Source organism: Rhipicephalus sanguineus, chromosome 11 (genome assembly GCF_013339695.2).
Source record: "Rhipicephalus sanguineus isolate Rsan-2018 chromosome 11, BIME_Rsan_1.4, whole genome shotgun sequence".
In the NCBI taxonomy this organism is placed as follows: domain Eukaryota; kingdom Metazoa; phylum Arthropoda; class Arachnida; order Ixodida; family Ixodidae; genus Rhipicephalus; species Rhipicephalus sanguineus.
The window spans coordinates 126518118-126533722 of NC_051186.1; the positions used below are offsets into that span (position 1 = coordinate 126518118).

General features: G+C 46.4%; 2 protein-coding genes across 3 annotated transcripts in view; both read left to right on the top strand.

Annotated features, from left to right (window-relative positions):
• Nucleotides 1–15605, top strand: part of LOC119374136 (26S proteasome regulatory subunit 10B) — a 398774-nt gene that overhangs the window by 264189 nt on the left and 118980 nt on the right. The window lies entirely within an intron of this gene.
• Nucleotides 6689–7789, top strand: LOC119375372 (E3 SUMO-protein ligase PIAS2). Its single transcript, XM_037645552.1, has one exon. The coding sequence runs from the start codon at nucleotides 6689–6691 to the stop codon at nucleotides 7787–7789; it is 1101 nt and encodes a 366-aa protein (XP_037501480.1).

Consider the following 15605-nt stretch of genomic DNA (forward strand, 5'->3'; position numbering starts at 1 on the left):
TGAAGGGGAGCGACGAGGCATCTTTTTCGCTGATTGGAATACCGGTGACAGAATAAAAAGAAGGGTGATTCCACGTAAGATCGAACAAACGATGGCTGGTCGACCTCTCAAATTTATTTCAAAATTTTATATATTATTGCCTGATGAGTGGAAAGAAGAGATCCGCAATTTATTTTGCCGCCAAAAATTTTTTCGAACCACAGGAAATCAATAATGACGAAGAGGTGGAGTGGATCGCTCATCTGCTCTGCTGTTTTGGCCAACTTTCGTTATGAATTGCACAAAATATATTAAAGTTAGGTAGCTGAAATTTATTTACCTAAATATATGCATGTTTTTGCTTCTGCTCAGGTATTTTTAGTTTTTATGTGTAGTGTAGATGTTTTTATAAAAAACCTCAAAAATGGCCCAATCGGCAAAATTTTCTTTACTTTGAAGGTCTTTATCTCAAAAAAGCCTTGTAGCAGAGCGACAAAAATTCTGCATTACGTTCTTCGCATGCTTATCTACCAAACTGCCAAATCTTGTGTTTATATAACTTTTCAGTAAAGAGATATGATCGGGCTAAGTTCAAGAAAACACCGAACAATGAAAACTTCTGACGACAATTAAAAAAAAACCCCATTTTTTAAATTTCTTAAACTTTGTCCACTTATTCTCCTCCACATCAGCTTTCACAATCAATAAAAACATGTTGCATAATGTCGTTGCACTAATAGTTACGGCCCCTCCAATGAGACCCTTAGGCAAGGATGGGCAATTCCGACTTCTTGCCCAGCAAGTGTATAAAATGCAGGCAGGATTGAATTTCTTTTTATTAAAAGGCCAGCAGGTACCTAAAAAGGTGTCGCCGGCACTGAAGACGTTAATTTTGAAAATATTTGGTCACTGCAGCGGCCACGAGCGCGGGGCTACCGATCAGGCGCGCGCGCACCCGAGATGCTCGTTGTAAGAGACGGCGCAGTGAGAGCTCGTTTTCGCATCCTCAGACCGATTGAGTTCGAAACAGCAACACCTCTCGGGTGACTTGAACGCACGTGCACCGGTAGTCGCAGTGATCTGGTTAATTGCGTCGATTTCTTTTTCAGGGGGCATAAGAATGTCATCGTTCAACTGTGCGTTCCGTGAAGATCTTTCATTGCAGTGGTAGCAAAAGCACGCGTAGCACAAGTAGTCCGTCTCACTGACAGTCACTGATCTTTCGGGCATTAAACGTTCCTTCAAAGCATTTATGTCTAGGTCGGTAACTCTGCGAAATTTTGGCTTCTCTGCAATAATTAAAGGAGTACTGACACGATTTTGAGACATCGCAAAAGGGACATTTTTTGCTTCGTTGGTATGCAGTGTCCACGCTGTCCACACACTGGAGTCCGAGAACACGTATAAAATATTTTAATTTGACTTTGAAGTTTTCGTCGCTGAGCATATGCAAGCCAGCCACACTGCAAGGACATTATCCCGACAAGTCAAGACAGTTCCTCCGAGTTCGCGAGTTCTGCGTCCTGCATGCAGCCTAAATCGTAGAAATCACTGTCAGGGTCACTGGACGACAATTCACTCATCGTTGTCTATTGCACCACGAGCAGATGACGGATTTCCCGCTAGTACGTCGCGAATTTCTGTATCTCCGTGACGTCACACTGCTATGAAACGACACTGAGAAGTCACCCCCTCGATATCGAAACCGAAAGTGTCTTTTTAAGGTGGTGCTAATTAAAATATATAGGATGCATTCCCAGGCACCACAATAGTCGTTTTACGTTTCTCGACACCAGTATATTTATTTAGAGCAACAATCCGAAACTTTTTAAAATTCGTGTCAGTACTCCTTTAAGCTTCTTGTGCTTCGAAAGGTAGTCTCCACAACAGACTCATTCACAGCTATACTTTCTCGTCATGACACGCACAGGAGGAGTAGAGTAAGAGCAAAGCACAAGAACTATCCGCGCCGAATGAAGTGTGAACAGCGCACCGAACGCGCGGCCAGTTCACGCCGTCTGCTGCCGACATCCAATATAGACAAGCGCATCCGGTTACCGATAGTTTTGCTTTTCTTTCCTTTGACAATCCATATTTTGCTTTTCCACTGGAGCGCCACGTTCATGCTTTCCACTGATCGCAACTGGCGCAGCGCAGTTTCTGTGGCAGCAGCGTGCGTGAAGCGAGCGCTCATAGCTCCCTTATAGAGTTTTCATCTTGCTTCCATCTCCGCCGTGTTATCAGCGCCTAGCTGAGATGCGAACAGAGGGCGGATAGAATAGCGAAGCTCCAGTGCACGTGCATTCAAGTCACCCGAGAGGTGTTGCTGTTTCGAACTCAATCGGTCTGAGGACGCGAGAACGAGCTCTCACGCGCCGTCTCTTACAACGAGCATCTCGGGTGAGCGCGCGCCTACTCGGTAGCTCCGCGCTCGTGGCCGCTGCAGTGACCAAATAATTTCAAAATTAACGTCTTCAGTGCTGGCGGCACCTTTTTTGGTACCTGCTGACCTTTTAATGGAAAGAAATTCAATCCTGCCTGCATTTTATACACTTGCTGGGCAAGAAGTCGGAATTGCCCATCCTTGCCTAAGGGTCTCATTGGAGGGGCCGTAACTATTAGTGCAACGACATTATGCAACATGTTTTTAATGATTGTGAAAGCTTATGTGGAGGAGAATAAGTGGACAAAGTTTAAGAAATTTAAAAAATGGGTTTTTTTTTAATTGTCGTCAGAAGTTTTCATTGTTCGGTGTTTTCTTGAACTTAGCCCGATCATATCTCTTTACTGAAAAGTTATATAAATACAAGATTTGGCAGTTTGGTAGATACGCATGCGAAGAACGTAATGCGGAATTTTTGTACCTCTGCTACAAGGGTTTTTTGAGATAAAGGTCTTCAAAGTAAAGAAAATTTTGTCGATTGGGCCATTTTTGAGGTTTTTTATGAAAACATCTACACTACACATAAAAACTAAAAATACCTGAGCAGAAGCAAAAACATGCATATATTTAGGTAAATAAATTTCAGCTACCTAACTTTAAGATATTTTGTGCAATTGATAACGAAAGTTGGCCAAAACAGCAGAGCAGATGAGCGCTCCACTCCACCTCTTCGTCATTTTTGATTTCATGCGGTTCGAAAAAATTTTTGGCGGCAAAACAAATTGCGGATCTCTTCTTTCCACTCATCAGGCAATAATATATAAAATTTTGAAATAAATTTGAGAGGTCGACCAGCCATCGTTTTTTCGATCTTACGTGGAATCACCCAGAAATGCTCTATTGTCTCTATTTCACCGCAAAACTGACATAACGTAGACGCGCTGAGTCCAGCTTTGTGTAAGTAATAATTCATCTTCGGAATTCTGCAGCGTAGTCTGGTGAACGTAACTTCTATTGCCGTGATACACACAACTGCTTATTCCAGCCAAATCTTAGATGTGCGAAGTCGCTGAATTGATCCCATGAAAATTTGCCTATTTCATTAAGCAGACACGCATTTCGAAATCTTATTGCTGTCGCGTAAGCAGTATCGGGTATAATCGATGTAATGGGTCCCCTTAAAGATATTGTGGCTAATGTGTCCGCCATCTCATTTAAATATATTCCGCAGTGGCCTGGTACCCATAACAGCTGAATTTTTCGCAAGTTTGCCGGTACTAAATGATGAAACATGTTAATGAGCGGTAAGTTTGTCGCCGAAGAGAGCGCCGAACATACTGAAAGAGCATCTGTAATTATAACTGCTTCTGATTCACTTGAAGGAAGCTTTCGTAGAGCCAGAACAATAGCAAATAATTCTGCAATAAAGATAGGCGCGTAATCTGGAAGTCTAACAGGAAAAGACCAGTCAAGAGAAGGAAGGAAGATGCCTACCCCAGCCTTTTCGTTTGATACGGATGCATCAGTCGCAGTTATATTGTGAATTGTCAGGTGCGCAATGTAATCTTGCAACTGATCATTTAAATACCGTAATGGCATATGTTTCGCATTCGGAGGAAAAATATTATCAAAATCTATGTCAAGTTTTGAATGACTTGTACGTGTTGAGCCAATGTTTAATTTAAACTTTCAATGGTTCAAGCAGCGCCTGAACGAATATAATTTGTGGGGTGTGTAAGCGCGACCACTGCTTTTCAAAAAATAGGCTTGGATCTTTCATAAAAACGTAAACTAACTGATTCTGAGGTGAATTATATATGTTTAAAAAGGTTTGAACTGTAAGGATTTTGAATCTGTTCATCAAAGATGGTATTCGCGCTTCGATATATAACACAACCACGCGCCTCTTTCTACATGGCCTCTGAGATCAGCTTGGGCAGTGCGACTCAACGCAATGTTAAACCTAGCAATGCACAAGGACACATGAACAGGTAAGGTGCGAGTGCCATTACTAGATACCCAAGTCACGATTAGGTGGCTAGAGCCCCTCCCGAAAATTACCAGGAGGGAACCGTCCGAAATTCCCCACGTATACATCCTCATTGTATAACTTCGCTCGGCGTGTCTACAGCGCGCAGATGACGACGACGACGATGTGGCCCTAGCCGAGATTCTGGTAAAACATTAATCACAAATCTACACGAATATCGACACTTCTTGTTCCCTTGGCGTAGGAATTTCTGTTCAACAAAAAACGATGAAGTTATTTTTACAAAATTACGATGTCGCGTACCAAAACTAAACTTTTATATGCATAGAGCTGGTCTGCCTCCTTCCCCTCTTTGCTCGTTTTGCAACAAGGACGAAACAGTTTAACATTATTTTTTATCGTGTAACCGATTCAATTTACTGAGAAAAAATTCGGCAGATCCTACGTACCGTGGGAATCGATGTCACGCGAAGCATGCGCGTGATGGTGACTGGCGTAATTTTTCACATTGAGCGAAACGTTACGGAATGACTCTAGACAAATGTGGAAGTGGTATACGCACACTCATGTGTTGAAGAGTATGTGTATTACATAACCAGTTGTTCACTGTTGCGTGACGATGCCAACATGAGTGTTACCAACACCGGACGCGGTAAGTTGATATGTAGTGGTTATAATCTTCAATACTAGATAGCGCGAATCCCAACAGGATAAAGAAGGAACAGAGATGCACAGGACAGCCGTTACTCACAACTAAGCTTCATTCAGGAATGTTTCCCTAGATATACACACAGCCGAGTGGCACGCGCAGGCGCACTGCACGTACGTTACAGTCGCAGTTACAGTTGTTATGCTTATACTTGTCCGTTATGACGGACACGCACGCACGTTTCACGAACCCGTGTGTATGTGTAGATGGGATTCTTGACAGTTCTTGAAGAAGGTCATTATCACCGTGATCAGTGAGCACCAGTAGCTGGACCGGACTTGTTAATCGGATCCGCTTGTGATCGCGGCTACGATGGGTCTAAGTGTAGTGAAGTGCGAGGTATAGCAAAGCTGGTGGAAATTCTGGGTGCGTCTTAGGATGAAATGATCTATGATGCCTCCTGTCCTCGGGCGTGGCAGCGAGGTTTCTCGATGCCCTGTTCACATTCATGTCGCCTTTCACGCAGTATAAAGACCAGGCGTTGTTGGGTCTTTATAAATCAATGTCTAATTCACTGGTAATGATAGAGGCCTGGTTCTCTCAGCAGATTTATTGTAGGAAGCATTGACCCCGCTTTTTGCGTAATCAATGGTGTTCACGTTGCGGACCACATGAACGAGTGCATGGTAGTTGAGCGTCTTCCAGGGGTGTTATGTCGTCAGCTTCCTCACTTTGCTTGCGTCCGCCGCGGTGGTGTAGCGGTTACGGTGCTCGGCTGCTAACCCGAAGGTCGTGGGTTCGATCCCGGCCGCGGTGGTTGCGTTTCGATGGAGGCAAAATGCTAGATGTCCGTGTACTGTGCGATCTCGGCGCACGTTAAAGAATACCAGATAGTCAAAATTTCCGGAGCTCTTTGCTACGGCGTCTCTCATAATCATATCGTGGTTTTGGGATCCAAACCCCAACAATTCTTAATTTTATCACTTTCCTTGCGTGTCAAGGTGTGTGTTCGCGGTTACTGTGTTGGTTGAGACTTTGTATCACCTGAGGCACACACCCGCATAACATGAACTCTGGTATGCGGGTATGTGCCACACGTGCCTGAGAGAAAGGGTTTCATGACGTACGCGACAGGTATTTTGCGTTATTCATGTCATGACCAGTGCATGGTGTTCGTCATACACTGATCCCCTGCTGTGCCAATTTTGGTATATTACAAGTTATGGAGACGACCAGGAGAGCGCCCAGACGTAGGCGGCTAGATAGATAGATAGATAGATAGATAGATACGTAGATAGAAACGCCCAAAGTGCCTGAGGTTCGCTAAGAAATGCTTCGCATTTAAAAACATTCTCAAAGCGGCGTTTAATCGAATTACATTGGATTTCATTGCTTCAAATATTCTATTCTTGGGAGCCTCCTCATTAGGTCATTGTCAGCGGGATGTCTGTACCACTGTACAAAAATTCTTAATTGAATCAGGGTGGTTCTGATTATGAATTTTTAAATTAGCATTATTAATTTATTCTGGCTATTCTGTAATTCATTAGTCAGAATTCATATGTGACCACTTTTATCTGCAAATTATTTGTTTCTTGGCCAATCACCCAGTGTGGGTATGAGCCATGTGTGCGCATCATCATCATCAGCCGCTCGGACGGTGAATCACGGGACCGGGACGACCAAGATGTCCCGTGGGCGGTCGTCCCCGGTACGCAAGCCTGTGCGTTTCAAGAAGGAACCCTTCTTCGACGTCCTCGCCACACTCGCCGAGCCGAAGGGCCTGAGGGACTCCGGGCGCGAAGGATGGCAACATGCGTACATTCCTTTCCAGTTCGAGACTCGGCACGTGCACGTTATTCGCTCGTCGCAAACGGGCAAAGCGGAGTCGAGCCCGGCGGGCAACGTGCAAGTGCACCTTCGGTTCTGCTTGTTGGATGTGAACGGCGAGCAGGACGACAGCTACCCTTCCGACCTGGCCGTGAAGGTCAACGATCGGTTCTTTACGCTGCCGGAGCCGATTACCTCCAAGGTCTCCGGCGGAGCGACTGAACGGGTGCAGCTGCCGATCAACATCATCTCCTCGTGTTTCGTGAGCCCAGCCGTGGTTAACGAGCTGCGTGTTACCTGGCGTCCCGTACGTGGCCACGAATTCGCCGTCGGTCTGTTCCTGGTTAAGAGGCGCACGGTGGCGACGATTGTGAGCGGGCTGCAGCGGGAAAAGACACAGCGCGCGGCTCTGACGACAGCCATGGTCAAGAAAAAGGTGAAGCGCCGAGCGAGTAGCGACGAAGTCGCTGTAACGAAGCTCCACGTATCGCTCACGTGCCCCCTGAGCCGGACGCGGATGAAAGTGCCGTGTCGCGCACGATCGTGCAATCACTTGGAATGCTTCGACGCGTCCAGCTACCTGAAGGTCAACGAGCGGAGGCCTTCGTGGATTTGTCCCGTGTGCGGTAAGCGGGCTGACCTATCGTCGTTGGTCATCGACCAGTTGTTCGTGGACGTCATCGCAAATGTTCCCGGCGACTGCAACGGCATCGTTTTCCACGAGGACGGGTCCTGGACTCCGTTTACGTCGCTCAGGGACCGCGATAACAACAAAGCCACGAATTCCACGTTGCCATCTTCGTCTACTGATTGCGGTTCGACGCCGGCGTCGGGGTGCTCGTACAGCGATCAAGTCGGGCGGCCCAGCAAGCGGCCTAGGATGGAGGTCATTGACCTGACCAACTGCAACAGCGGTGACGAGGACAGCGATGCTAACGCTAGTCTGCGTCGAATCTAGAGTGGCGTAAAGCTTGTGCGGAGGACTCAACTCACGCCTTGATCCTCGTCCAATAGAAACATACCCGCAGGACCACTGCACCGGCATTTCTCCCTTGCGTTGTTCTCGACCAATAATGGGACAATAAGGGGACAGAGATTTATTAAGTATGAGCAACGGAGGGGGTTTCCAACGGCGGACGCGAAGTGGGCGAAGTCGTAACATATGTGGCAGCTAGCATTGGCGCCTCGGCTGCTTTTATCCATGAACATGCAGAGGCAACGCGTTGTCCTGCAACTCGATTTTATGGCTCCAGTTTTCGACGAGTTGCACGAACATTCTCGTGTTTTCATAATCTCGATATACGAATGAATGCAGCCTTCTCTTTAAACGCAGAGTTTAAATATAAACGCTCTTCTGTACAATGAAAGGTTCTCGCGGCAAGCGTTTTTATAAACGAGGCATTTCTCACCGCATGTGTCGTGGACAGCACTTCCTCTGTTGACCTCTATGCAGTGTTTATTTGATTAGTTTTACAATTTCTGATGTTTTAAGCGCATTTCATCCGTATTGCTTTATACGCAAAATGTTACTTGTGTAAATGAATCTAGCGTGTTTATCCTCATAGGCGTGCGCACGGGGCGGGGGGTCGCAAGGGGGGGGGGGGGGCGGCCGACACAGGAAATCCTGCGAGACGAGCTCTTTAATGCTGTCACGTTAAAATATAGCCAACTTGACCGAACGGCAGTAAAGGTAGCCAAAAGAAAGATATAACAAAGTGAAGAAACAGATAATACTCGGAGCCCGCTTGAGGAGGAGGAGGAGGAGGAGGAGGAGAGAGAGAGAGAAAGGAAGGAAAGGCAGGAAGGTTAACCAGAGGCGCGTCCGGTTTGCTATCCTCCGCAGGGGGAAGGGGGTTAAGGGATGAAAAGATAGGGCGGTAGAGAGAAGTGAGCATACAACACATTCGCGTGAGCTTCAAGAACACTGCTGCGTTCGATAGTACTAGACGCAGGACCTCACGCGTATCACGTTCCACTGTAAATCGTTGAGTCATGGTGCCTACTGAAGGCTTGCAAGTACTGGACCTAGGACATCCAGTACCTGTTGTACGGACTCAATGTATGGTGATTTCAGCCTGCCGACGAACACGCGAAGTGTGTCTAACAGTGATTGAAGCACTATGAGGATCGATTTGTCTTCTTCTGGCAACTTGTCAGTCGGAGTTTCAGGGTTCACTCTTGCAGGTGTGCACTGTGAATCTTCGTGTCACTGCGACCTCAAGCTTCGCCTTCAAGAGTAGGACGCGATAGCTTAATCGGGCTCCGAGCGCATCGCCTTCTCAATTGCTACCGTGGTGTAAGGAAACGAGCGACTGTGCGCGTAACATTGGCCGTTTCAAACTATCCTAGAATGCCTACTGTAAGTACAATTGTTAAGTGCCCACTACGCCATAATTCTTCCTTTTGCGAATCGGCGAAGGCCCACTACGCGTACGTAAGGCAACACGTGATCATACGCAGCTGTTCAATTTCGTGATGCTCTTGCTGATAATGATCATTAAATATGTCTGAGCGCTTTGTAATTGGTGAGCCTTTAGAACACATCTATCGTTGCGCAATTCACATGTTTTGACGCCTGGCGCGATTCTACGCTTCTGCCACGCAATATTACATGCGTTAAGGAGACCTCTTCCACTACCATGACACTCATACAGTGTTTACATTTTTTTTTCAACGCAGTTCAAGAAATAGCGTTGCTCTGCCCCGTATAGCAACGCTATTTCTAGAAACGGCGTTGGAAGTGACGGTTTAGACTGGTCTCCTGTGGTTGATTTGTGTTTGAACATGGCTGATTATTAATTTCTGAAATGTCAATCTAAGCGCAACGGTTTCCTTCCCTGTATATTAAAAAAAAATGGAATAGCGTTGCTCTGTGGTAGAACACCTGCTTGTCATGCAGACGGCCTGGCTTCGATTCTCACTCGAACCCGAGGATATTTATTACTTATTTTATTTGCATCTTTCTCAATTTTTCGGTCACGGAAAAGATAATTTTTCGCTCACAACCAGCGAAGCCGACACCGACGCCGTAATTTCTGCGAAACGAGCTCATTCACGCTTTCGCGTTAAATGTAAACTACTACGTTTTTATTTGAAGTAAAAATAGCTCACCGTTAGCAGGCTGAAAGACGGTGCTGTCGTGGCCTAACGTCTGGCGGGCTGCAAAGCGAAAGGTCGCCCGTTCGATTCCGCGCGTCGGAAAGTATTTCTGAATTATTTTTCTTTGTGGCTTTTCTATATATATACATACTTATACATATAAGGTGAATGACGGCGACGAGGGGGCGGACATTTTCCAGCCGAGACTGTCCATATAATTGCTATCACAATAATAAATGCAAGAGCATAAGTTGTTCACATTATAGCACCCATTTCGTGCAAGGTTACCAAGTTTCTTGCGCTGTTGCAGAAATGGCACTCTCTTCAAACGTCTTGCTTGACTTTTCTTAGGACTACAAGTACCAGCCTTACGGCGATAACAAAAAAATTGGGGGACGCTTAAGCTTCGCCTGTAAGAGTTGAACGCGATAGCAATATCCGTCCCCATCCTCATCGTGCTCCGTTTCGCTTGTCATTATGTTCAGTTCGCCCGGTCTCACACACGCACACGCAAACACACACACACACTCGACATACCTATAACAAAGGTAAAGGTTTCCGCCCTCTTCAATAAGCTCCTTAAGGCGGCACCCGTTCGTCCCTCGTAGTCGTCGTAGTAGTCGTAGTGCGTAACCAGTCTTACGGTTTGACCTCCAAGGTGGTGCCGGTGGGAGATTTTTCCTGTGCGTTGTTGAACAATAAAAAATTCGCAGCGTGCGCGTTAACTAAAAGCCGAATTCTTCTGTCTCTCATTCCCCATTAGCAGCCATTGGCATGTTGCAGTAGGAAACGTTAGTAGAAGTAGAAGTGCAAATGTTAGCTAAAAGCCGACTTCTTCTGTCTCTCATTCCCATTAGCAGCCATTGTTTACCTCCAAGGTAGTGCCTGGTGAGATTTCTCCTGTGCGTGATTAAACAATAAAAATTTTGTTCAAAACGCCGTTGATTGATGAAATAAACCAACGAAAGACGCCAGATGTTTTGTAAAAGCAAAACGAAAGAACGCCAGATGTTTCTAAAGCAAAACGAAAAGACGCCAGCTGCTTAACGAAAGACGCCAGATGTTTTCTAAAGCAATGGTTTTCTAAACAATGAAAATTCACAGCGTACATGTAAAATTAAAGTGAGCTGCAAGTCGTCATAACTCATCGAACTTTTAGTATAAACGCGCCCGATCTCACGTCGGTGATGATGTACTGGGCAGAATTCACGGAAGATTCACGGTTTACCGATGAACCTCCGCAGCTTCGCCCACTCATCATCATTCACTGCGTGGATATGCTGTGATATTTTTTTGACAACAGTGTACCCATTACGTGTGTGTGTAAGCGAATGCGCGCACTAATGTGTATGCCCTTTGTAAGGGGTGGCATGCTTTAAACCAGCAGCAGTTCACATGGTCTCACGCCCGATGGCAATATACGCTTGTACCCCGACTGCGATATTAGATCTCGTACTGTGACACCTGCACACAGGACGCGTATGTTTGTGAAGCATTAAAGTTAATTTCAGTGCAGTTCCAAGCAATGGGGTGGCTCTGTGGTAGAACACCTGTTTGCCACGCAGACGGTCTGGGTTCGATTTTCACTGGAACCTAAGATTTCTTTATTATATATTACAGCGAAAGCTGTTATGAGATCATTTCACCGGCCGTTTTTGGCGCCGTAGTTGTCCGCCGCCGCCGCTGCCGCCGCCGCCGGTGTCCGTAATCAGTATCGCTCGAAATAAGAAAAAAACGAAATAAGAAAAAAGTTCCAGAATGGAACGAGGTTCGAACCTGGGGCCTCTGCGTGGGAGCCCAGTATTCAATCTCTGAGCCATGCCGGTGCTTGAAACTGCTTTGCAAAAAGGTCCAATACAGGCTTCATGTCAGGAAGGAACCACATTAGCATATGCAATATAGCGTGGTAGAAGAGTAAAATAAGCACCAAGCGTCGCACAACGCGAATTCTGTAACCAGGCGTCACACAATGCGAATTGCGCAACGAGTAGGTTGTTGAATGCTTCCAACCCATTACAAAGGGCTCTGCCATAATTGTTCATCGTCATCAGGCACAGCATCAACAAAGTGCGCATAATGCCTTACATGCGTTTAGCAGGTACCAATGCTCTCCGTAGAATGACGAAATATAGCACAGTGCCTGCTGCCCTACTTCTCAAAAATTACAATGATATATAGCATAGTGGGTTCCTCGCAAGTGCACTTGTATTGGTTGGCAAGGAAGCCCATAAGTGCATGATCCACTTCCACGGGGTTTCAGTAAAATTACAATGATTTATAGCGTAGTGGGTTCCTCGCAAGTGCACTTGTATTGGTTGCCAAGGAAGCCCATAAGCGCGTAATCCATTTCCTCGGGGTCTCAGTAAAGTTCTTCGCCCCCCCCCCCCCGTCTCTCTCCCACGTCATCGTATGTTATACAGCATGACGGGAGGGGAAAATAGCGACCGGGCGTCACCCAATGCAAATTACATAACTGGTGGGCCGTTTACAGATTCCAACCCATTACAAAGGGCTGAGCCATACTTCTTCATCGTCATCAGTCGTCGCATCAACAAAGTGCACATAATTCCTTACAGACGTGTAGCTGGTGCCTCGCTTCTCCGAAGAATGACGAATAATGGCTTAGTAGGTGCTTCCCAACTTCACAAAAATTGTGATTTATGGCGTAGTGGCTACCTTTCTAGTGTACTTGTATTGTAGCCCCAAGAGAGATTAACGGGCTCTAGAAACGCCGCTCTTCCAGCTTTCGCTGTGACTGTGCTGCGGTTTCAGCGCAGGCCTGGCGTTTTTTTTTATTTGCATCTTTCTCGATTTTTCGGTCACGGACAACATGATGATTTTTCGCTCACAATCAATGACACCGACGCTGACACCGACGCCAACACCGGAATTTTGGCGGAACGAGCTCTTGAACGCTATCGCGTTAAAATATAGATTGTTTGCATTGCCGTCACTGAAACAGCCACGTTGAAGCACCAACATGGTGGGAAGCGCAATATTCAAGCGTTGCTCGACTCCGGAGGAATACGCTAATGAAAGTTACCTATGATGTTCACATCATCGCACCGTAAAGTGCGCTTTGTTTCGATAGTACTGACTCATGTGCTCTAACGTGAGTACTGATACTACATCAGGCCATAAGTTACCATTTAAACACCAGTGCTGTCGACGTCCCTGCCCCCCCCCCCCCCGAAATTCTGGTGAAGTAGGTGTTTTTACCAAAAATAAATAGTAAAAATAGGTGTTTTTCTCAAAAAGTAAAGGTTTTGAGCAAGTGCCCCCCCCCCCCTTCCGAAATATATTCCTGGCTACAGGGCTGGCGCACATAACTACTACACTTACAAAAATACGTCGATCCACCTCGTAACGCTTGGCTCAAAGCCAAAAAATGCAGCATAGAACTACTCCCTGACTGCTTCGCATCAAACCGATTCCCACAAGGCGTGGGATCTGCCGAACTTTTTATGCAATCGACGGTATTTAGTATTACGTAGCGACATCAATTCAGGTGTCAAAACCTCGGATAATTGGTTGCGGTCATTTGGTAATCACTGAGTGTAGCTAATGTAAACAGTTTCTGCAGAAACAACTAAATATCGAACTCGAACATGCGAGGAAGAAGAGAGGTACAGGACAGAGCGCCTAACATGCACTATAAGAGCCCGAAGTGAAAGAAAAATAATAATAATGTGAGAGTCACGTTCCTTTGGGCTGATTGTCTCATGTTTTTGTTTGTGTGCTCGGCGCAGCTGTAATCCCTGTTTAACCTCTTGGCTAAGCAACGATACTGCTCGCCACATTTTAAAGGCCTTTGCTAAGTAGACGAAGTAATTGGTATTTTGGTAAGGCATGCCTTTCTAAGAATGACATCCTGCCGATACTTTCCAATCAGGATTAACATCAAGTGATTAAACTGCCTTTTTGAACAACAGAAAGCAAAAAAAATTAGCTTTTATTTGCATGTAATCATGTACGAACGCGAAAGAAAAAATTTCTGCGTTTAAGTTCCCCAAGAAAGACTATCGTCTTTAAAAAAAGAACTTGGAGAACGCTTGAGCTTCGTCTGCGACAGTAGCACGCGGTAGTGTAATCGGGCCCCGTTGATATTCGCCTTGTCAATCTCTAGCCTGGCTTCGCCTATCCGTGGACACATAAACTCCGCCTCAAGGAAATGAACGTCTGTGAACGATGGCCGTTTCAAGATATCCTAAAATACCTACTTCAAGTAGAGTTGCGAAGTGCCCACTACGCCAGTATTCTTCCTTTTGCGAATAGGCGATGTGTGTACCCGCTACGCATTAGCAAGGCAGCACGCGCACTTGCGCAGCTGCACACTTCATTGATGCTGTTTCTCATGGTGCTGACTGATTGCGCTTGAAAGCTTTGTGATGGCTGGGCCTGTAAGCGACACACTCGTTGCGCAGTACAGCACCTAGTGCGGTTGCACGCTTCTGCCACTCTTCTGCCACGCAACGTGACTCCTCGCACTGTATGTCATTAGCATTAGTTTGTCGTTTTTTTAAACAGTTTTAAGCGCTGGCTTTGATCTGTGGTAGAACACCTGATTGCCACGCTGAAGGCGTGAGTTCGGTTCCGTCACGGACTCATAATTTTTATTATTTCCATCCAGATTTTCCATCCAGAGACATTTTCTCCTCTCCACCCATCGCCAATGTTTCGCCCTCATCCAGCAACGCATACGCCGGAATTTCTGCGAAAGAAGCTATTTAACGTTATTGCTTTAAAATATGCACTATTGCTTTCTCGGTAGAGAAAAAAATTACAGAACGATTGAGCTTTCCTTCTGCCTTAATGGAAAAGTAATATTCAGATCTAGCCTACAAAGCTACATGGTTATGAAACGAAGAAACGTCGGCAATATACAGGGTTATGCGCTAGATTTTGTTCATACTGCGTGAGAGTATTATTGCGATAGCACTTATCTGAAACACTCCGGGTGCATTTGCGCCGTCGCTGTCGCCGTCATGTTCCGTATAAAGGCCGAATCGATAACATCGCCTCGCGCGTCGTATGATCTATGTGCGAGTGAAAGGGTGCGATGGCTGCCGATGTTCGTTGCTCTGTAGCAGAGAGCAAACGCGCCGGTCATTTTTTTGTCGCGCTAAAGGTGCATGGGGATAGGAGGAAGGCAGAGGAATGGGGAGGGGGGAAGGGGGCTGCGTGCCTTCTGCAGTGAATGCATACTTTCAACGACTATAGGGAACCCAAGCTCAAGTTTGCGGCGCGACGACAGCGCCGCGCCAGCCGCGCTGCGGCTCTGTCGGAAAGCTCTGAACCTTAGCGCGACCGACTGAGCCCCTTTCACGGTAGCGGTAGCGCACGTGCGCACGCGTTCTTCTCTCGGTGCGGGTAACTGGGGGACCGTCAGCTGGGTACGTTGAACCGAGAGGCTTGCTGTGCGAAGCTGCGCATTTCCGCGATGGCAGAAGCGACCCCGCGGAAGCGCAAGCGTGGTCCGAAGTATTGCGGTTTAGTGGCCAGCCACAACAGTGCAGACAACACCAAGGCACACGATTCACGTGTTAAACTGTATCGGTTCCCGGGCGTGTCGCACGAGAAATAAAGGCGGCAAGCGTGGATAGCTGACAGCGCTGTCTCGCCTTCTATTTTGGCTGTCTGAGTTCATCGCTTTCGTTCGTTTCGACTACCTGAAT

What these genes read in the sequence shown, in the direction of transcription:
- LOC119375372 (XM_037645552.1), top strand. Translation starts at nt 6,689, where the DNA reads ATGTCCCGTGGGCGGTCGTCCCCGGTACGCAAGCCTGTGCGTTTCAAG.